A 22,988-nucleotide genomic window follows, 5' to 3' on the forward strand; every position below is an offset into this window, starting at 1 on the left:
TTAGACCTGTGCAAAGCAGAAGGGATGTTTGTTTGTTCACAGGGGTTTCCAAACTCCAGTTTGACTGCAAATATAAAACAATATTTTCCCAAGTCAACCAATTTTTTCCACTATAAGATTATTAGTTAGATGAAACATAATAAAAAAACCACTTTCCCCATTTGTTTTTTCCTCAGAATTTGGCTATTAATCACAAGATATATATTACAACTGGGATATAGCTCCATGGTAGAGTGCTTACCTAGCATGTATGAGGCCTGAGTTCAATTTCTGCCGCCAAAAACAAAAAAACAAAACAAAACCAAAAGTGAGATACAGTATACATATCTATATGAAAGCCTTTTTTTCTATATTTAAGATTTAAAGAAGTTTTCAAAAAGAATGAATTGGCTCAAATTGTATCATTCTTAACAGTAAAACTATAATTAACCAAAGTCCTGAATTAATTAGATCCCCTCATTCTACTTTTTAGAGCAAACTTCAGTGTAAATCTCTTAATACATTGAAATCTATATTACTCTATTATGTGAAAATTATGTTCCAAGGGATAACTTTAAAAACAGCAATGTTGTTAATTCTGAAAAAAAATAGATATATTCAGTACTATGCACATGAAATTTGGGGGAGAATAATAACAAAAGAGAAAATTTTAAGCAAATTTATTTTTCATTTTATTTTGTTTACGAATTTTAAACAAAACATGCTGCTCTTTTTAAGTCTTAAGATTATTTTTATTGTTCTTTAATGGCTAAAAGCAAATTGTAAAAGACTGTATGTTGATTGGTAGTATATTTAGTTATCACAAATCTAACATCACACACACACACACACACACACATACACACCAGCTCACCTGAATATCACAGTCACAAAGGCAACAAGCAATGTTTGGCCTGTGAAATAATCAGAATTACTAACATCTATATAGCACCTGAGAGATTACATAGCTCTTCTAAAGAATGATTTACTTGATTTTTACAACAGCTTTTAGAGGTAGATATTGATAGCTAAGTAAATTGAAGCTCACAAAAATTACTGAATTGCTTAGTGTCTATTAATAAACAGCAGAGATAGGCTCAGAACCAGGTCTGCAATTTCTAAATCCTGGGGCTTTCCACTTGGTCTCACTTTTGGCACTGATTAGCAGGAAGGGAGACTTCAAGGATGATAATTGACACTGATTTGAAGAACTCTGTTTTCAGTATTAGAAGCTAATTGATAGTAAAGAGACAATTTTCTTTGCTCCAAATGTGCTTCTGAAATCCCTGAGGTAACTTGAACTAAATGAGCCACCATCCAAAAAGCAGGCTAGGATATTTCATTATGCCCTACAAACTCTAGAAAACAGACACTACCCAGTTTTAAAAATACCTTCAATTGTTTTAGCACTTACAACCTTATGCTTGGAATCTAGTTTCTTATATTTGAATTAGACTAGCAGTCCTCACACCACATGACCCACGCTAAAAATTGGCAGCTCCTTAGTGAAGTCTCTTTCAGAATCCTTTTCCATGCACCTTACCCTTTGCGAGACTCTTTCTTCCATCAAAAAGCTTTTCAAAGAAAGTATCTGGTGTTCATTCTTGATCTGAATGTAAGCCAATGTACTTATCCTAGTAGCATTTATTTGTAATGCTGTATCTCTAATTATAGAAAGAAAGATTTAGTAGAGGTTAAGGGAAATTCAAACACTAAAGAGCAGACTAAGAATTGAATATTTTAGGGTAAGAATCTCTCCTGCAAAACCTTCTCCCCACAGACCCTAATGTTCACGAAAGTGGCAAAACCTAATGCAAAGGATTCAGATGGCTATTTTCTACTAAATGTACAACTGTGAAATTAAGTATGCATTTTTAATCTTCCTTCCTCTACCCATTTTGAAATCAGTTGAAAGACACTATGATGTAGTATGTTATAGATGTTAACTTGGAGTACCCTCAAGAATGGATTTAAAAGGTTCTTTTGAAATACTACAAAAATATTATGGCCATGTGTGTGCATATGTTTTGAGAAGATAGTTTATAGTTTTTATCACATTCTCAAAGAAATTACTAAACTGAAAAGGATTACCACAGACTAAGATAGACCTGGTTTTTATTCCTAGCTCTATCACTTTCTAGCTGTGTGGCCTTAGGCAAGTCAATTAACCTCTCTGTGCCTCAAGTCCCTTACCAGAAAACTAGATATTACTACAAGGATTAACTGAGATTCTACGTGCAAAGCATTTTGAGGAACATAAGGCACAAATAAGGGCTGGGTAGCTAATTAGTATTATCACTAAAAGGGTAAAGGACTTGAGAAAATTTGAGAAGAAAGGGTCCTCACGGAATGCAGAAAGAGACTGGAGATCAAGACCACAATATTGGCAAAATCTACAGTTTGCTTAGGGTGTACCTAGTTATTTTCACAATACATTAGGTGCAGAAGATGCCCTGTATCTTCCTCATTTTACTAATGAGAAAACAGCTTCAGAAATGGGAAGCATTGCCACATCATAATTTGGTAACAGAACTTAGATGCCAGATTTTGGTGCTAATCCAGGCAGTTGAAAACGAAGAGAAGTTGCCACTGAGGTACGGCTGCCATCCAACTGCAAGTAAAACCCACTCACTTAACCTGATTCATACACGTTTTTCCTCCCTTGAAAGATGACCTTTGGTCCTGAGCATCATTAATCAAGATGTCAGTGGGTTTCACTTCTAGTTCTTCCCCCTTGCTATCCTTACTACAGAAAAAGCAGTGTACATGGTAGATTTATAACGGATTTTAAAATGTCAGTGAATCTGTTTTAACCTTTGAAACCAGGACTCCCACTGTAGGAGCTGTTAACAGAGAACGCCTATGAACATTGTCATACCATCTCTCAGAGAACGGATGTAAATTAATATTAAAGCTGCCAACTAGTCCAGGGTGGAGTTAGGTTCACAATTCCACTTCTTCTCAAATATGAACATGAGATATAGTGGAAATTTAGAAGAATTTAACTGACAGGACTCTCAGAGGGCTTTGAGAAGTAATTCGGTTTCTACCTTTGGGTTATATTAACTGGAATCCAGGGCTAGAGGTGTAGCTCAGTGGTAGAGCATTTTTCTAGCAAGTTTGAGGCCCTGGGTTTAATCCCCAGCATCACAAAAAAACTATAAAACAAAAATAAAGGAATACCTGGAGTTTGTTGTCTTTGATAAGATTTAATCAACACTAATTAATTATGTTAATGTCAAATTTGCTCTGAGTTAATACCAACAAAATTCTGCTAGTTTCTGCCAATCCCCAACCCTAACACTTCTGTGAATTTTAAAATGCTTATGAATAAATTTTACTGTTTCTCTAAAAAAACTATGGGAAGTTATGTTTCCCTGGTATACTAATCCTACTTAGAGCAGAAAGGAAATTTTAAAATGGTAATATGAGGACTCAGTCATTTGGTTGACCAAATAAGTATCTGTAGTTTTATAAAAATAAATAGAACTTGCCTTTAAAAACTTTTAGACTATTTGAGCAGATCAGAAAATAACATGTGAAAAAAACAAGAGTACAACATTGGTGCTAAATTATGAATCAAAAAAGTAGGTACTCTCTGAGCAGCGTGGATTGAGCATGCTGGCAGGATTTTCAGTAGAGAGAAGAGTTGTAAGCTAGGCCTTGAATCACCGGTTTGAAGTCAGAAGTGCACGAGAATACTTGTGAGTGTACAATTCATGCTGTGATGGTCAGCTGGAGTCATGATAGAAGGAAAGAAAAACAGTCATCTTAATTATTTTCCATTTGAAATAAAAATTTGGGGCTATCTTTAACTAATGCATCTACAAAATTATCAATAAAAGACCACAAACAAAAGTATTTAAGTTTGGTGAGGAATAAAATACCACATTGGCTTTTTAAAAATAAAAGCAAAACCATAAAATTCTATTAAATAAATACACAGTGTTTCTAAAGTCTTGTGCTTCAATGTAAGCATCAATAATTTTTTTTTTCTGGAAACTTGCAACACATTTATGCACTTGCATTTTAAAAGATGTATTGAATTTAGGATAAGCACATTACATGGTTGTGAAATGTTTATTCTTATTTATGATCTTGAGACAGACAAAAATAAAGTTGTGCGTAGATCTGTAGAAAATGCTAAGCCCAATGGTTTGAAAAACATAAAACAAACAACAATAACAAAATAGATGTCCAAAGTTCTGAGAAAAAAATTCACCATTTTAAACATATATATATATAACTCAATTGATGAAAGTTTAAAAAGAAAGATTATTTTTTAAAATATAGATGCCCCCAAGTTTATAAATACATAAGCATCAGAAAGGAAAACATAATCATATGTCACCCACACTGAGTTTAGATTCATTTTTATTTATTTAGCTTATTACTTCTTGACAAGACCACAGTCCAACAGATTTGTATATCTAATGGTGAACTTTCAGTATTAACACATTTATATAGAACCAAGGAAATCATAAAATCCATGTGGATGTTTAACAAATAGTTTTTGCCATGAAAATGAGGCACCCAGTTATACAAATCCTACATTTGTCAGTATGAAACATGGTACAGAAAAACTCAAATAAGCTATAACACCTCATCATCTTTGAATGTCTTCTTAGAGTAACCATTCTTCAATGTCAGCTAATTTACCTCTAAATGTTCACTGATGTAATATTTTTGAAATTGAATAACAGAACTTTTGAGGTGAGGACTCTCCACCTTGTATACCTGTTAGGTGTCATGTATAGTATCCATGATGTTCAGTCCTAGGATAAACAAAATGAAAATATGCCCAGCACAGTGGTGCATAACTGCAATCCTTGTGGCTTAGCAGGCTGAGGCAGGAGTATCACAAGTTCAAGGCCAACCTAGGCAGCTAATTATAAATAAAAAGAACTGGGGATGTGGCTCAGTGGTAAAGCACCTCTGAACTCAATCCCCTATACCCCTTTCCCCTTGCAAAAAAAGAAAAGAAAATATGCCCATTTTCAGATTCCCTATATGAGTGTGGAAACTAATGCTCTCTAAAGAAGATCTGTCAATTATTCACAAGTCTAAATATGCTGGTTTTCTTTCAATCAAAACATAATCCAAGAAAATGTGTTTTAAGATGATTGTTTTCTTCTGTCCTTATTTCAGTCTTACCAAGTACCTCCAGAGATACATAGTTATAGAATAGGAAAAAAAAACATATTCATAACAGTTTATGTAGAAATCTCTCAAATTGAATACTGTGTCCATGACTATGTCACAATAGATACCATAGGAGAATATGGGGAAAACCCACAGAAAAACTTAGCAGCTTAGCATGCAGGATGGTTTCACCGTCGTTTTCCCAGAAAGAGGAAACCATATTCTAAGGCATAAATATCTGAAAATAACTGAACTGTTGAAGGTACAGAAGAGAAATACCAAGAAAAGGAATAGTAGGTTAGCTAGATCTAGAGTTTGAAGGAACTCAGAGACCATGCCCAAGCATTTGGACTTCATGTGGGAGGGTAGCTGGAAGCTAAGGGAGATAAACATTGCAGTTAGAATATTTTTTAAAACAATACTTCACTCAGTTATTCCAGGATGGGGGCATAGATACATACACAAAGGAAGTTGTCTCCTATATGGTATTATTTGAAGGACTAGAGAGCAGTCTTTAGTGGAAGTTTCTCTCCCTATATGTCACTCATTAATGCCTGACTCTCACCATTACAAAGATGGATTCCTTTGGCCAGTGTGATATTCCCTTTGCAGAGGTAAGAGTTTGAGCTACAGCTTTTGTTGACACTATTGTTTGACTCAATGTATAATCTTTTGATAGAAATCAGGTTTCTAGATAGCGGGGAGAAAGCAAGAAGCATTGAAGACCTACATAATTTGTCTAAGGTCATTTTCCCTCTTTGTAAACTAATTCTCCTGTGGATCGTATACCATTCCTCCTTTCTTTGGAGAAGAGAAAATCACTTTTCATATTGTATTTCATATATTCCTTTTCCATTTAAGCATGCATTTAGCCAATCTACCTTATTCAAATAAGGAAAAAAATTAGTACATTAAAGTATTGCAGAATAATAGAAGTAGATTATATCAAAAAGCCCACTAATAACAACCACACTGCCAACATGTGAACAAAGGAGAGATTTCTATTCTATTTCTTCTTATTTTATTCACATTTATACAAAGAAAGATAAACCCTTAGGCCCTAACATGTGAAGCAACAGTAGAAATATCAGTTTGGTTTGAGTTTGAAGATGGAAAATTAAACCTTAGAAATCTAGTCACCTCTGACACTCTTGCTCACTCTCTACATTGCCATTAGTATCTGGTCTGATGGGCTTTTTCTTGCTTCCTACTTCTACCACCCAAGTGCAGTCACTCTGTCTGACTTACTGAATAGTCTCATAACACCCTCATCATATCTATTTCCTTTCCAGATTATCCTGGACAGTCCTATAAACTCATCCTGAGACACAGGTTTTGATCATATTTTATCTTTGTAGATATCTTTATGACCATTGACTCAAGTCCAGACTCCTCTGGGGCATTTTAAGTTTTTATGGCTCTTTCAAATGTGTTTCCACCAAGCACAGTAATATAGTCCTCCTATAATTCCTTAGCTGTAGACAGGGAAAAGCCCCTTGTGTCTTTCATATTCAGAGCGTTCTTTGCTCAGGCTATCTGCTCTGCCTATATAAAGTGCTGTGCAGGTAGTGACTATGTGACTTCAAAGGTACCATTCATATGTAACCTGCGCAATCACAGGTAGGCAGCTCTGTGCCTGGACCTCTCATAAGATAATTTCTACTACAATGAGTCATCAGAGAATTAAAGGAGCGAGGAACATTTTTAAAACTCTGGTTTGAGTTTTTCTTTTGTCTTCAACAAATTTAAGAGAATAACATAAGATAGTAGATCTAAAACATATAGGTTACTATCTGTAATGTACTTATGTCCCTTTATCCCTCTTTTGTTTATACTGATTTTGTGAAGTGACTTGAAAAACTGAAGAAATTCAAATGAGTAATGTAGGATATTTCACTCCTAAAAAAGCATCTTTTAAGCCTTGGCTGTCTTACTGGGAGAGGAAAGGAATGGAGCAATCAAGATGTTTCCTCTTTTCATAAACATCCTCAAGATTCCTCAAAAAACTAGGACTTGAACCACCAAACATCACTCCTTAGTATTTATCCAAAATAACTAAAATCAGCATACTACAGCAACATAGCCACATCAATGTTTGTAGCAGCACAATTTACAAGAACAAAATTATGGAACAAGCCCCGGTGCCTGTCAATAATTGAGTGGATTGAGAAAATGTAGGATATATACACTATGGAGTTTTACTTAGCCATAAAGAAGAATGAAATTATGGCATTTGTCTATAAATGGATGGAAATGGAGAACATTGTGCTAAGTGCAATAAGCCAGACTCAGAAAATCAAGGGTCAAATGTTTTCTCTCATGTGCAGAAGCTAGAGAAAAATAAAGGAATAAAATGAAGTGGGGAGTCTGATATAAAGATAATGGGGAAGATCGGTGAAGTAGAAGGAGATCTACAGGGAGGGAAAAGGAATGAGAAAGGGAAGGAAATGTGGAATAAATTTAATAAAATCAAGCTATGTGCATATATAAGTATGCCACAGGGAATTCCACCTTTATGTATATATAGAAAGCACCAATCAAAAATAAGTAAATAAATGAGCAAAAGGAAAACCAATAAAGTAGAGGAAGGGATGAGGTGAGGAAAAGAGGGGAAAAATAGGGACTGAAATGGAATAAATCAAATCCCATGCATGTATGATTTTGTCAAAATAAATCCAAAAGTACGAATAACCATAATGCTCTAATAAAAAAATGATCAAAAAAAAAAACTCTACGTGGGTGTTAGCTTTGACTATGCATTAGAATCACCTGGGATGGGGTGGGTTCCTATAAAAACTGATACTCAGGTCCAACCCAGAATCTGTTAGTCTAGAACATGGCCTGGATAAGGTGGTTGTTGTTGCTTTTAAGATTCCAAAGAGATTCTCCTGTGCAGTCAAGGATGAGAATCATGGTCTTTACACATACTCTATCTGGAAACCAATTGATTTGTTAATGTTTCTCATTAAACATGCTCATTTCATGTTCTACTAATTTCCCTGTTAGTATACTAGTAATTTACACCTTAGTAGCATTTTGATTAGATCAGATGTTTCTGTCTTTTGAGGTGTAAAATTTTGAAGGAGGAAAGGTAGCAGCAAACAACGAAAAAGGGAAATAAGCTATGATACTTATACTCAAAAGAACCCTAGGACTTCATTTATGTTCCCACTTCAGACTGCACATCTTCCTACTTTTGATGAATTAAAATACACAGAAAATGGATATTCTTCTTAATTTAAAAACAATGAGCCCCCTACCCTCACACCAATTCATCTTAACTGTCTAGTATAAGAAAACCCAACTATTATCTTTTTCTTTATAGGCACTTGAATTTCTCACACCTGTGAGTGTGAGGAGTGGGTGTGAGTCCATTACACTAAAGTAGAAAGAATATTAGTCTTGAAGCTCAAAAGGGTGTTTTGACTTCCAAAGTAACCGCTTACTAATCTTTTTTTTTAATTAATTTATTTTGATTCATTGTAAGCAAATGGGGTAAGACTTATTTCTCTGGTTGTACACGAAGTAGAGTCATACCATTTGTGTAATCACACAGGTACATAGGGTGATGTTTGTCTCAATCTGTTATTTTTCCCTTCCCCCTCCCCTCCCACCCCTTTTTCCTCTATACAATCCATCCTTCCTCCATTCTTGCCTTCCTACCACCCTCCATTATGTATCATCATCTGCTTATCAGAGAGATCATTCAGCCTTTGGTTTTTTGAGATTGGCTTATCTCACTTAGCATGATATTCTCCAACTTCATCCATTTGCCTGCAAATGCCATAATTTTATTATTCTTTATGGCTGAGTAATATTCCATTGTGTATATATACCACCATTTCTTTATCCATTCATCAATTGAAGGGCATCTAGGTTACTTCCACAATCTAGCTATTGTGAATTGAGCAGCTATGAACATTGATGTGGTTGCATCACTGTAGTATGCTGATTTTAAGTCCTTTGGGTATAGGCCAAGGAGTGGGATAGCTGGGTCAAATGGTGGTTCCATTCCAAGTTTTCTAAGGAATCTCCACACTGCTTTCCAGAGTGACTGCACTAATTTGCAACCCCACCAGCAATGTACCTTTTTCCCCACATCCTTACCAACACCTATTGTTGCTTGTATTCTTGATAATCACCATTCTAATTGGGGTGAGATGAAATCTTAGGGTAGTTTTGTATTTCTCTTATTACTAGAGATGTTGAACTATTTTTTCATATATCTGTTGACTGCTTGTAGATCTTCTTCTGTGAAGTGTCTGTTCATTTCCTTAGCCCATTTGTTGATTGGGTTATTTGTATTCTTGGTATAAAGCTTTTTGAGTTCTTTATAGATTCTGGAGATTAGTGCTCTATCTGAAGTATGAGTGGCAAAGATTTTCTCCCACTCTATAGACTCTCTCTTCACATTGCTGATAGTTTCCTTTGCTGAGAAAAAGCTTTTTCATTTGAATCTACCCAATTATTGATTCCTGCTTTTATTTCTTGTGCCTTGGGAGTCATGTTAAAGAAGTCTGATCCTAAGATGACACGATGAAGATTTGGACCTACTTTTTCTTCTACAAGGGGCAGGGTCTCTGGTCAAATTCCTAGATCCTTGATCCATTGTGAGTTAATTTTTGTGCAGGGTGAGAGATAGGGGTTTAGTTTCATTCTGCTGCATATGGATTTCCAGTTTTCCCAGCACCTTTTGTTGAACAGGCTATCTTTTCTCCATTGTATGTTTTTGGCACCTTTGCCTAGTATGAGAAAACTGTATTTATTGGGGTTTGACTCTGTGTCCTCTATTCTGTACCATTGATCTACCTGTCTATTTTGGTACCAATACCATGCCGTTTTTGTTACTATTGCTCTGTAGTATAGTTGGAGTTCTGGTATTGTGATATCCCCTGCTTCATTCTTCCTGCTGAGGATGGCTTTGGCTATTCTGGGTCTCTTATTTTTCCAAATGAATATCATGATTGCTTGCTCTATTTCTATGAGGTATATCATTGGGATTTTAATTGGAATTGCTTTGAATTTGTATAGCACTTTTGGTAGTATGGCAATTTTGACAATATTAATTCTGCCTATCCAAGAACATTGCAGATCTTTCCATCTTCTAAGGTTTTCTTTAATTTCTTTCTTTACTGTTCTGTAGTTCTCATTGTAGAGGTCTTTCACCTCTTTTGTTAGATTAATTCCCAAATATTTTATTTTATTTTTTGAGGTTATTGTGAATTTTCCTAAGTTCTCTTTCAGAGGATTCATCACTTATGAATAAAAATGCATAGATTTATAAGCATTGATTTTATATCCTGCTACTTTACTGAATTCATTTATGAGTTCTAGAAGTTTTCTGGTGGAATTTTCAGCTCCTCTAAATAAAGAATCATATCATCGGCAAATAGGGATAGTTTGAGTTCTTCTTTTCCTATTCTGATCCCTTTAATTTCTTTTGTCTGTCTAATTGCTCTGGCTAGAATTTCAAGGACGATATTGAATAGAAGTTGTGAAAGAGGACATCCCTGCCTTTTTCCAGTTTTTAGGGGGAATACTTTCAGTTTTTCTCCATTTAGAATGATATTGGCATAGGCTTATCATAAATAGCCTTTACAATGTTGAGGAATGTTCCTACTATCCCTGTTTTTTCCTAGAGTTTTGAGCATGAAAGGGTGCTATATTTTATCAAATACTTTTTCTGCATCTATTAAAATAATCATGTGATTCTTAACTTTAAGTCTGTTGATATGGTGAATTACATTTATTGATTTCCAGATGTACTGATCTTCTGACACTCAATTTCCTCATCTCTTAATAGTAGATTGTTGTGAAATTAAATAAGAGATTTTAAGCAAAATTCTTGATACATATTAGCCATTCTACAAATACTACTAAACCAAAATCTCTTTAGGAAAGTTTTAACTCATATCCTATCTCTAATGGTTGCCCCTACAAACAGCTCTCCTCTTGAGACCACAAAAACAGATGGCTATTGCTGCTCAGGGATAGTTCATGTTGATATTATTAAGCAAAGCATTATCTTTTTCTAAAATCTGTCTTATGGTTTCTTTCAAATTATGCAGTCTGTGATAATACTCATTTTCCATGCTACTTTTGCTAATTAAAAATTACACAGCTGTACAATCTGGTAGAAGTATTGAGCCACCTTGGCAATTAATGCTCCCATTCTGAACTCTACATTAGTGTATATGGATAAGGTTTACATATACCCAAAGATCTTCCATAAAATGTGTCCGAAACCACCAAAGTTAATTTTTCTGTGTTATCCTTCCCAAGTCTTAACAAAGAATGTTGATATGTAATGCAAAATAGATGCTAAGTCTAAGACTTAGCTCATCTCTCCAAATCATATGAAAATATATTAATCATTCAACAGTCAAAAAGTATTCATTTAGTACTTAACCTATTTTAAAGCACTGGATGTTTGAGGAGGGAGAGAGAATTAATAATTAACTAGGACAGATTTTTTTTCACAAAATTATGTCTTCCAAATATGTAAAATTATCCTTTTAAACATCAAACATCTTTATATTTCAACCATGTTTATTGGTCAATGATACCAAATATTATTATACAATATAGTCACTAATTATAGGGAAAACTTTTCCACTAATAAACATCTTAATTAAACCACATTCCCAAGACATTTAATAACCAGTATCCAGCGTCTGTAAGAAGATACCCCCTAAGGAAAACCACTGTCAGTCTGTTCAGGTTGCTATAACAATATACCTTATACTGAGTAATTTATAAATAATAAACATTCATTTCTCATAGTTCTAGAAGCTGGGAAGTCTAGGATCCAGGCACCAGCAGAATTGGTATCTGGTGAGGGTTGGCTCTCTGCTTGAAAGATGGCACCTTCTTGCTATGTCCTCACATGGCAAAAAGGGAGAATAGCTCCCTCACACCCTTTTTATAAAGTTGCTAACCCCATTCATGCAGGTGGTACCCTCATAACTTAATCACCTCTTAAAGGCTCTACGTCTTCATACCATCACTTTAGGGGTTAAGACTTCAACATATAAATTTTGGGGGCACACATTCAGACCAGAGCACACATCACCCAAAAATGATAGTATAGCCACAAATCTGAGCTACAATTAAAAATTTTAATCTTTGTACCAACCAACAGATAAATCAGCTTCATCTTTTAATTTCCTCAGGTTTGGGATACACCTTTAAGGTTGTCAATTTAAGGTCATTTCATGTAAGTTTTGATCCCATATAAGATCGCACTAAATAGCACCAGATTACATTCATTTCCATAATATTTTCCAGCTTTGGAGTATACATCAAAGTTACTGAGGAAAATTGAGAATGGTCTAAAACAGTAATTATCAAAAATTTCTCTGGCCTTGACTCAGAAAAGGATGTAAGTTTACATCATGACCAAGCATATACATGTATATAATTAAGACCAAAATTTACAAAGTAGTTCTTGCCTTACTTCATGTGATTCTGTTCTACTTCATTGTTTTAGCTCTTTAATTCACTAAATTGATTTTATGACCTGCTAAATGGGTGGAGACATACTTCTTGAAAAGTAGTAGTAGTCTAAGAAGCAGAAAGTAAGATATCTGTTCTTCTCAGAAAATAAATAAAATATCTGTTCTTCCTTTAATCTTATTTAAGATATAGTGTATTTGTTCAGAGATCCTATAACTGGAATGTTTCAGGCTTTAACATACGATCATGTTAATGTTAATATCAGAAACCTCCAAGCACCCAATATTGATGTCAGAAGTTTAGTTCTACTCAGAATTTCCTTTATCAAGAATTTCTAAGAATTCTAGAGTGTTTTCAATGTGTCCAAGAGTCAGCCCTGGCTGTTTCTCACTGTCATACCAGCAGACCCTGGACTCCACAGCTGTCACCTTTGTGCCACCACTGCCATGTCAGGCACAGCTCTCTTGTTATGCTTCAGCATAACAAGAATGCTCCTTCCCTCTGTTCCTGCCAAACAAAGAGCAAGAGCCTCAGCCACTGGGTCATGCCCATAGCTCCAGTCTGTATCATGCCCATAGCTCCTTCTCCTTGCTAATTATTCACACTACCAAGGTCTTCTCAGAATGGACTGCAGAGCTGGGAACACAGTGTATCACAAACCACCACTCCTTTTTCTCCCCCACACTGGAGCAGACACTTTGCCCCGTGGTGACAATGAATCCTCTCCCAGGAACAACACCATCCTTGGATTTCTATCATCTTTAGTCCATCTGGCACACCTGTCCATCAATCCATCAGGCACAAATCCCAGTGATGGAGAGGATTCAAGCCTTTTTCCCAGCAAGCCTGTTAGATCCCATGTGAGTCACCAGCTATTGGTATGACAGGCACATCTCAGTCTGGGTAAAGCCCAGTCAGAGTATTTTGTAAACACAGGCTCTAAACTTTGAAAATCAGGCCAAAATCAGAGTTACAGACATGAATCGTATATGGAGGTGGTATATCTTAAGTCAATTTGGGGTAAATGATTAGAGCTAAGTCACTTTCAGACTTCCGTTTGTTAGCCAGCTACATCATTTAATTTATGTCAGCCAGTCTAAGCTTCACCTCCTTATTATTATCATGTTTCCAGGAACACAAATAACATTCTCTCTAAGAAGACTACAAGTAGGCAGAGTTCCCTACTTGCCTGTTTAGACCCCAAATACATTCACACAGGTCCAAGGTCTTCATTAAAATCTGGTCTGGTTTTCGTGTATAGCACAGCTTCTGAACCCAGAGAGGAGAGTGAGGGTTTCTAAAAATGGTTCAGCTTCTTTCCCATACTTCTTACAAAAGAATATCTGGAAGCTATGAAGCAAATATGTGGACTGCATTTTCAGTTTTAAAAATAATGGGAAAAAGTTCTTAGTATACTTCATTGTTCCCATTTTTTAAAAAGTTAAGGCTAGATGATTTTGTTAACTCTCAATAACAATCCAATCACTCCCCTGTGGGAACTTTATAATAGTGTATGTTTGTAGTTCAACCTGGAGGTTATAGTAAAATGTCCCCTAAGAACCTGGAAATAAGGAAGATCCGAGAGATCTCTAAGGAATAAATTCTAAGATTAACACAATGACCTTAAGATAAATAGTAACATTTAAAGAAAAAGAGTGGTTCTCAATCTAGAAGACCCAAAAGTACATTTATTGACCAAAACCATTACCAAAGAGTCAAACAGAAATGGGGAATAAAGGGAGCCAGGCAGAGTCACCTACAGAGACAATAGACACTCCTGGGCAGATTTCCCAGGCAAGATCTCCAAGACTTCAGAACCACTCACAGGCCCTCCCTTATGAAAAAGTAATGCCCCAAACATACTTTGGCCTTGATTCATCCAATGTCTTTTTACTGATTCACTCTTCACTGATCAGCCTTCCTTCTGTGACTTGAAATGCAAGTCTGCCTATGGGGAGAACAGGCACTGACCATACTTAGACTCACCTATCCACCACAGGTAAGAATTGGGCTTGTACCAAATGCCTAATCCTGTCCTAGGGGACAGAGATACAGGAGAGAATTAGACATTTGAGGGGGGGAAACATAAACAAGTAAACAAATAAATGGGGTGGTTGCAGTCTATGAAAAGAACCATTAACAAAATAAATAAATAATGCTAAGTAATAGACTATACAAAGACTGTGAGTGGGTTGGGTGTTTTAAGAGTAGAGATAAAGAAATGCTTGAGAAAGTAACATTTTATTTAAGACCATTGGCAGAGTCTCCCCTGTGCATGTTCAACCAAGTTTTACTTTTAAAGTAATACATTGCATAATGGTAGAGAAGACCATGTTGAAAAGTCTTTAGAGCAAGCAATATGAAAAGCATTGTGAGGTATATAGACAAGGTAGACAAACATTGTGTGTATATGTGTGTATGTGCATGTGCATGCATGTGTGTGTGTGTGTGTGTGTGTGTGTGTGTGTGTCACCAAACATAGCACAGGTTCCACTTCCTCACTCCCAACTCTTTCCTGGTTCTCTTCCAGGCTTATGTCTACAGATGTTAGAACTTGACTGTGCCTCTTACTGATAGTTTGATGAGGATCCAAAATCTGCCATGCAGTAATGGGGGAAGAGTTTCTAGGAAGAAGAAATAGGAAAACTTGTGAGGCAAGAACTAGCCTAACACTTCTTTGGAACTTCCAAAGCATCTGGAGTTTTATAAACAAAGTGGAAGGTAAAAAGAGCCATGGTCAGAGAAGTAAGCAGTGCAGAGTCACAGGCAGAGATCTGAGTCTTATTGTAAATCCAATAGGAAGTAAGGGATTGACATGATCTGGCTTACATTTTTTTTTTAAATCCCATTGGTTTCTATGTAGAGCATAAAATGGATGGGTGGTAAAGGTGAAAGTGAGAGCAAGATTAGTTAGGAGGCTTTAAAAGTAATCCAAGGAAGCAATGATGTGGTTCGACCAGGCATTGGTAGTGCTAAGCAGAAGTAAATAAATTAGGGCATATTTGGTGGATGTATTCTCTTGTTGATTAACACACATGTGGGGTAGAAAGTCATGCTTTGGTTTGGTACAGAGAGGTGCCTTTTGCTGAAATAGGTAAGATTAAGGCTCTCTGATGGGCATATCCCATTTGAGATGTTCACCAAGACACAAATGAAGATGTCAATTGGGTAGTTGGAGCTCCTAAAATTGGGAAAATATTGGAATGGATATAAATTTAGAAATTATCTACACCTTGATGGCATTTGAAACCATAGGCATTTCCATTTCATGATGGTTATTTTTCACTGTAAATGAATAGACTAAGTGACTCATTAAATTAGTGGGAGCTAAGTGGGACATCACATAGCAGATGGTTGGCCTTGCCCAAGCTGGGCCTAGCCCTCTGCTTTGCCAAATGTCTGCATCTATTGAAAGCTACTGCTACAAGAATTCCACATATAAAACCCTGTGCCAAGCTCCCCTTTAGTCTTATGGATTAATATAAAAATCTGAAAAAGTGACATATATTTAAAAATTTTTTTGAAAAAATACATCAAAGTGCTTAATTTGATTAAATAAAGACATTTTACACAAATAAAGGGGAAATAAACTAAACATGTTAAGAGATAAAACCTAACTCTTTGTGTGGAACATTTTAGAGCCCATGTACACTGACCAGAACTTATTGACTCTGGGTTCAAAGTGGAGGGGCTCTATTATTATAAAATATTTGAAAACATTATAGAGACTGTTTAGTGTTTATAAAATAAGCACCCAAAAAAGTAATAATAGAAATCATAGGATGGAATGAAGGAAAGACATCTCAAGTCATCACCTTAACAGCCACTGCTGAACTACATATGATTATTATGTTGACTTCATGTCCTCCTGTAACTCCCTTCTCAAAAGAGGAGACAGACCATACCAAGGGATAGAGCTTACGGGGGCAGGTATGAGATATCTTTTGTCCAAGATGAAATGATGACAGGTAGTTACAATGAGAAAAAGACAAATCACCATAGGGGTGCATTACTCAAACACCAAATATAACCACACATTAACTATATAAAACTTTACATTTCTATCTATAATTTAAATCTAAATTTTTACTTTTATATTACTGACTTAATTAAATAAAGTTAATTGACAAATTGATATGTTTGAAACTCCTTAATGTTGTTTTTAGTTAAATCTTCTAAAAATATTTCCATTTTTTCCCAATCTCTTTTATCATTTACTACCTTTTCTGTGTAAATCTGAAGGACTCTGAAGATTAATAACTGCTTTCATTACAATCCCAAACTTCAATCTATTTATGAGAGCCATACATTAGTGGACAGGGCAAAGCAAAGTCTCCTAATTTCTATTTTATTCAAACCCCAAAGAGTTGGAGTGTTATTCCTCTGATTAAATTAACTGGAACCAAATCACATCACTACCTGCCACCACAGCATGAAGTTAGCTGGAGTTTGCATTCTCTGAGGCTGGTTCCTAGTCATCTCTCTGTTACCCTATTGTACATTCTTCCCAAGAACCTATAGAAAGAAGGAAACCCTAGGCCTGCCCAACCTGGGAGATGCCCAGCCAACTGCAACATTCTGGCTCCGCTGTTCTGTCTTTCCCCTTCCCCATCTCTCCCGTAGCATTTGTTGAATTAGCCTGAGAAGGCTGAGCCAGACCTGCTGTTAGCACTGGGCATGTCCTCTCTCTTAACTGCCCATTTTTCTTCTCTCATGGCTACATCCTATAAGTTATATAAATATTAAGACCCAAGAATCTGTTTAGCCTTCTGTTTCAGGTCATTTAGGATAAACCTGCGTAGGTGGAATTTTCCTTAGGATTCCATATAATTGACTAGACATTAACACAGGAGTTTAAAAACCTAATTGGTATAAATCTACTTTTTTTGCTGGTCATTGACCTAAGCATGCCTTTCCTACAATGACCTGAGAGAAAGGAGAGGGTACAGCAGGGGCAGAATTCACAGTACATGTTTTAGGGGCCTTAGGCCAAAAACTATTACTAGCCCTTTACTAGCACCTCCAATTCATTTCTGCTAAGAGTCTAGCTTTTTAAAAGGGCTCTAGAAGCCACAGACATTTTGAAGTTCTGAGCTTTAGATGAGTCGTTACAAAAGTACCTTTGTTCTGCAGGACTCATTGTACTAGGAGGAAAGGCTTTATTCTAAAAAGAGAACATTGTACTTCCCCACCATGCCAGAAACCATTGTTTGCCACAAAGATATCATCAGCTTCAACAGCAAATAATAATCACATGCTGTATGCTCACAATCAGATCAGCTTGATATTTAACCTATGAAAGTCTTTTATTATATCTTTTGTAATAGTTTAAAAAATACTTATATTCTTTATAACTGATTTCTATGGCAGTGCACAAATGTCGCTCCCTTTCCCCACTTCTCTGTTCTAGTCCCAAACACCAGTTTTATTCTAGATAACTGGCATACAAAGTAAAATCAGAAAAGAATTACTTCTGTCCACATCTCACTTCAAGAGCAATGGATTCAACCCCATTATTCTATTTTTCTTCCTGGACATTTCCTCATTGGAAATTACAGAACTCAAGATCCAGGTGCCACAGCCTTTTTCAGCCATCTGTCGGGAGATCAGCCTTACCTTTAGTTGAACTAGATGCACATCTACATGCTTGCTGTCTGAATCCTGCTGGACTGAATAGGTTAGGTCCCGGACTCTCTCTGAGGTCATCCGGAGCCAGGTCTCAATTTCAGGTAAATGGAGGACAATTTTCCAGTCAGCCCCTGTGTGTAGTGGGGGTGGCTTTTCATACTGCTGATCAGAATCTAGGTCCTTTGTGGTCTCTTCTCCCTCGCCCTGCTCCACAGTGGGTGTCATGTTGATGGCCATGGGTGAAGCATCAGTTGCCATAGGATCCAGGTCCTGTGACCTCAGGGGGGAAAGTGTCACGCTCATGGTTAACATGGAGAAGTCTAAACCTTACTTCTTTCCAAAACAGCTGAAAGGCAAGAGGAAAGAAGAAAGCAAGAGTCAGACGAGATTGCCAAATAAAGAAATGGTACTTCACAGAAGAAACAGGATTTCTAAATTAAGCCAGATTTCTAAATTAAGAAACCATTGCTCATAACAAAAACAGAAAGAAGTACTTTGATTTTCTGCATGGTAGCCCCAAGACCCAGAATGTAATAAGAACACAAAATCACAGTGATATGGTCTACCCAAACATCCATTCTCCCCTCATTCCTTAGTAACAAAACATTGATCTTTTAGCTGTGAATATTCCTACCTACAATTTAAAACGGCATTCCCTATTTCCTCTGCAGGTAGGTGTGTCTGTGTGGCTGTTCTGGCCAATGAGTAGTAAGTAGAATTACTATGTAGGAATTCTGGAACAGCTGCTTAAAGGGAGCTAAATCAATTAGGATGGTCCCCCTTTCTGCCCTTCTTCTTTTCCCTATGATTCCAGTGGGTACTGTGGACTTGATGGCTGGAGTTCCAGCTGCCAGCTCAGACCCAGAGATATTTCTGAGTACATCCAGTGGAGGAAGATGGAGCCCAGAAATAAGAACAAGGGTCCTACATGAAAATAAGAAGCTACTAGGTACTATACCAGTTCCAACTTCAGTCTTCGACTTCTTTTATGTAGGAGAGAAAAACAAACTTCTGTCTTGTTTAAGTCATGATTATTTGGGGCTTTCCTACCCGTAAGCATTCAAACTATTTTGATTATAACCAACATATTCAAGTATGGAGATAACTAGAGAGGGAATATGTTCTCATTAATAAACAATTGTGACTTCAAATATTGCTCATTTCTATGACCTGTTAGGTAAATAGATATCATGAGCAATTCTAAACTTCTACTTTTCTGAAAGGTATAAATGGTGGATTATATCAAATAGATTTAATTAACATTCAACCTAAATTACATTAATATTTGGTTATATTGAATTTTTAGAGGCTGCTGGAATTTCAAGAGTAATAAATTGTTCTAAAATGCATAACAGTAAAATATTAATCAAATAGGTGAAAATAGCAAATATAAGTGATAATAAAGTAAACTTGCTTTTTAAGATAATAAAGTTGACTAACTTATTAATAATCTAGCTATAAAATTCATCTTCTTCCTTGAATCAGCCTAGGATAAAATAACTTCTAGGCTTGTACAGTTTAAAATTCAAATTTTAAATAGATATTATTTTTAGTCTAGGAGCAGCCTCTTCCACTCAAGGAAATAGATTTGTCTTTTATAGGTTTTCTTCTGATTGTACACATTCATGTTACTTTATACCTTCATGCTTATAAAGATAAAAAGTGACTGACCAAAAGATCAGAGAGCTAATGTGATTGTCAGAAAATAGCTTATATTTTTTATATTCTTAATATTCACTTAGTAACAAAAGAAAATTTATTTATTTTTGCTTACAAAAATGGGGGGCAGGAATCAAGACAGCGCCTAATTTGACCAAGAACATACAACTTTCCACACAGAAATGGGCACAGGGAATAAAAAAACATGTGGAACTGACAAAGGTCTTAAGAATAAGTTGCTACTGTTACATATTATTTCAGAATCCTTCCAGCACTATAGTGTAATTCCTTCCCTAATTCCTTAAGCATCAAACTTTTGAATTATTTGATAAGGAGATTTACAGATGAAGTTTTGAAAACAAAATTATTTGTAAAAGCAAAATATAAGTCATAAAGTAGGTTTATCACTTTGGTGCCTGCCTTAGAGAAGGTTACCACTCAACAGCTTTCTCTCCCTGATTGCAAGAGGGAGAAATCCACACCTCAAATTTTTAACTATCTTGATATTCAGTTTTAAAAATAATAATAATGGTGATGATAGACCTAGATATTTTTAAAACTCATTTAGAAAGTTAAGAAATTGGACTGGGGAGATAGCTCAGTCAGTAGAGTGCTTGCCTTACAAGCACAAGACCCTGGGTTCGATCCCCAGCACCGCAAAAAAAAAAAAAAAAAAAAAAAAAAAAGTAACAAAATTTCACTGGGAGTGACAAAACTCAATGAAGAATAAGCTACCTTACCATTTCTTAATAAACCATACTTCAGCTTCAGACAGGCTCTGATTCTGATTTACTAAAACACATTTAAATTATTAATTGATTCACTGCCCTCTGGGGGATCAGTTTAGAATCACAATCCTAGAGAGGGAATCTGATACACAAAGGTTAATAAAGGTTTCTAGTTCAAGGACATAGAACTGGTTATAAATGAAGAACATATTAGTGTCACAGTGGTTCCCTCTTGTAAAAATTTAGATTCATTCAAGGAGACAACTAAATGCCAGGGTGGTATTCAATGAATTGTACCAGCTTGGCCCACATTCACCATTTGCCCTCACTGCTTGCTCAAGAGCTCTGCATAACTGTGTCATTGTATTTTCTCTAAAATTCCTAAATCAAGGCAGGGCCTTCCCTGGGATGCACATCATACTATAAACTAAAGAACATACCAAAGAATTAGTTCAATGTATGTCTCAACTTACAACATCTCTGTATCAGGCTATGTACCAAGTAAGCACGCACAACACAGTTTTATTTGATTTAGGGCAACATACTCCATATTTCTGGACCTCAGTTTCCTTGTCTATAAAATGAAAAAAAAATAAATAAACTAGATGAATGGTAAGATTTCATCTGGCCTAAGAATCTATGACTGCTTATGATTATTAATCCAGAGATTTCAAAGCTTTTGGAAGCTTCCTACCTAAACTGAGAGCTGTGTAGCTACTAAAGAATGATCCTCCATTTTACCAACACATACAAACAGCATCAACAGATTTGTTCTACTTAATAGAAAAAAAAAAAAAAAATCATGGTAAAATATTGCATACATTATTATCTATACATTATGTGTTGCTGATTCTTTCAAAAGGAATAAACATGGGAGATTCTCCCCCACAGGAACTTGTAACCTCAGACTAACAATATAGATGTGGTTATAGAGAGAGGACAAACAGAATAAAAATACTAAACAAAAACTTGATTAGAGAGGACAAGATGGTCAACACACACAAACATCACACATGAGAAAAAGGCAAGGAAACCTGAAAATCAAACTGCCAATGCAAAATTTTCCTGCATCTATAAAATTTCAATCTGGATGTGATATTTCCACAAAAAACTGCTCACACTCTTAAGAAGGGAATGTCTACAATCCTCAGAAATAAAGTGGTGTTTAACTCAAGCTTCATTTCAACTTTTGTCTTTTTACTTTCTTTCACATGTACTTTTGAGACTGAGAAAGAAATGCCATGTGTGTCAAAATAGCCTAGCAAGTCTGAGAAAGTAGCATAAAATGGATTAATTACCCATTTTCTTGGAAAGCATTTACTATAAATATTTGATTTTCAATTCTAACAGTTCACATTTAAATACAGCACCCACCCATGAATGATCATAGTGTACCTGATTTTCACAAAATCACATTTGATTTAAAATATAAACTTATAATTCAAGGAAAAATACTTCAAATTCTGGAGACTACAGTAACGATCTTTGTGTATATTTCCTGCCTCTATCATGTTTATTCAAGCTTGCTTTTTTTAAATTTTTTTTTTAGTTATCAATGGACCCTTATTTTATTTATTTATATGTGGTGCTGAGAATCTAATCCAGTGCCTTACACATGCTAGGTAAGTACTCTACCACTGAGCCACAACCCCAGCCCTCAAGTTTGCTTTTGAACCATCAAATTAATTATTCTATTTGAATGCAAATAGTAGGAAATTCAGTACAAGTCTATACTTCTAAATGCTGTTAAGTTTCATGCTTTTCTTCTGCAAGTTATAAAGGAAAAGTTTCCTCTCTAGTCACAGAGAAATTGAAAGAAAATAAAACCACTAGACAAAAACTTCCAATGATACAAATGAAAGCATTAGGCCCACTGCACAGAGGTACCCACCGAATTACAATTCTGACTCCAAGATGGTGGTAGAGCAGTGATCGACCAGGTTTTTGGAAACCATTGAGATCCTCATTCCCTCCCCCTTATCAAAGGCTTATCTGTGATCACCTTTCCAGCATTAGAGATAATACCACCTTTATCCCAGCTGCTGTTAAAAATAACCCATCAAATCCTTTCCTGCCACTAATCTAATGAAGAAGCAATATTTAAAGTGAAAAATCTGAAAGCAATAACAATTTTAAAGCTTTTTTACTTTTTAATTTGTGGTGGATATTTTCCCCTTACTGTATTTATCATCCTACAGCAAAGGAAGAAAATATACAATGAATTGATTATTAACAAAAACTTTTTCTGCTATCTTTTTGACAGTAGCCAAGTTGAGTTAAAGTCTGACATTAGCAGGATGCATTTGACTTCACTAAATAAATGTATTTAAATCAGGATAGTGTTCTTAAACCAAATCAGAAGGGAAAAATTCTAGCTACAAATAGGTCATCAAAACT

The 22,988-nt window shown here is 35.7% G+C and overlaps 1 protein-coding gene across 2 annotated transcripts in view; it reads right to left on the reverse strand.

Moving 5' to 3' along the window:
- Positions 1-22,988, reverse strand: part of AKAP6 (A-kinase anchoring protein 6) — a 481,595-nt gene that overhangs the window by 355,049 nt on the left and 103,558 nt on the right. For both annotated transcript variants that reach the window (XM_079127203.1, XM_079127204.1), the window contains exon 2: positions 18,193-18,550. In XM_079127203.1, coding sequence (XP_078983329.1) covers positions 18,193-18,516 — 324 coding nt within the window. In that variant the 5' untranslated portion in view covers positions 18,517-18,550. The remainder of the gene's footprint in view (positions 1-18,192; positions 18,551-22,988) is intronic.

Source organism: Sciurus vulgaris (assembly GCF_902686455.1).
Source record: "Sciurus vulgaris genome assembly, chromosome: 2".
Lineage (NCBI taxonomy): Eukaryota > Metazoa > Chordata > Mammalia > Rodentia > Sciuridae > Sciurus > Sciurus vulgaris.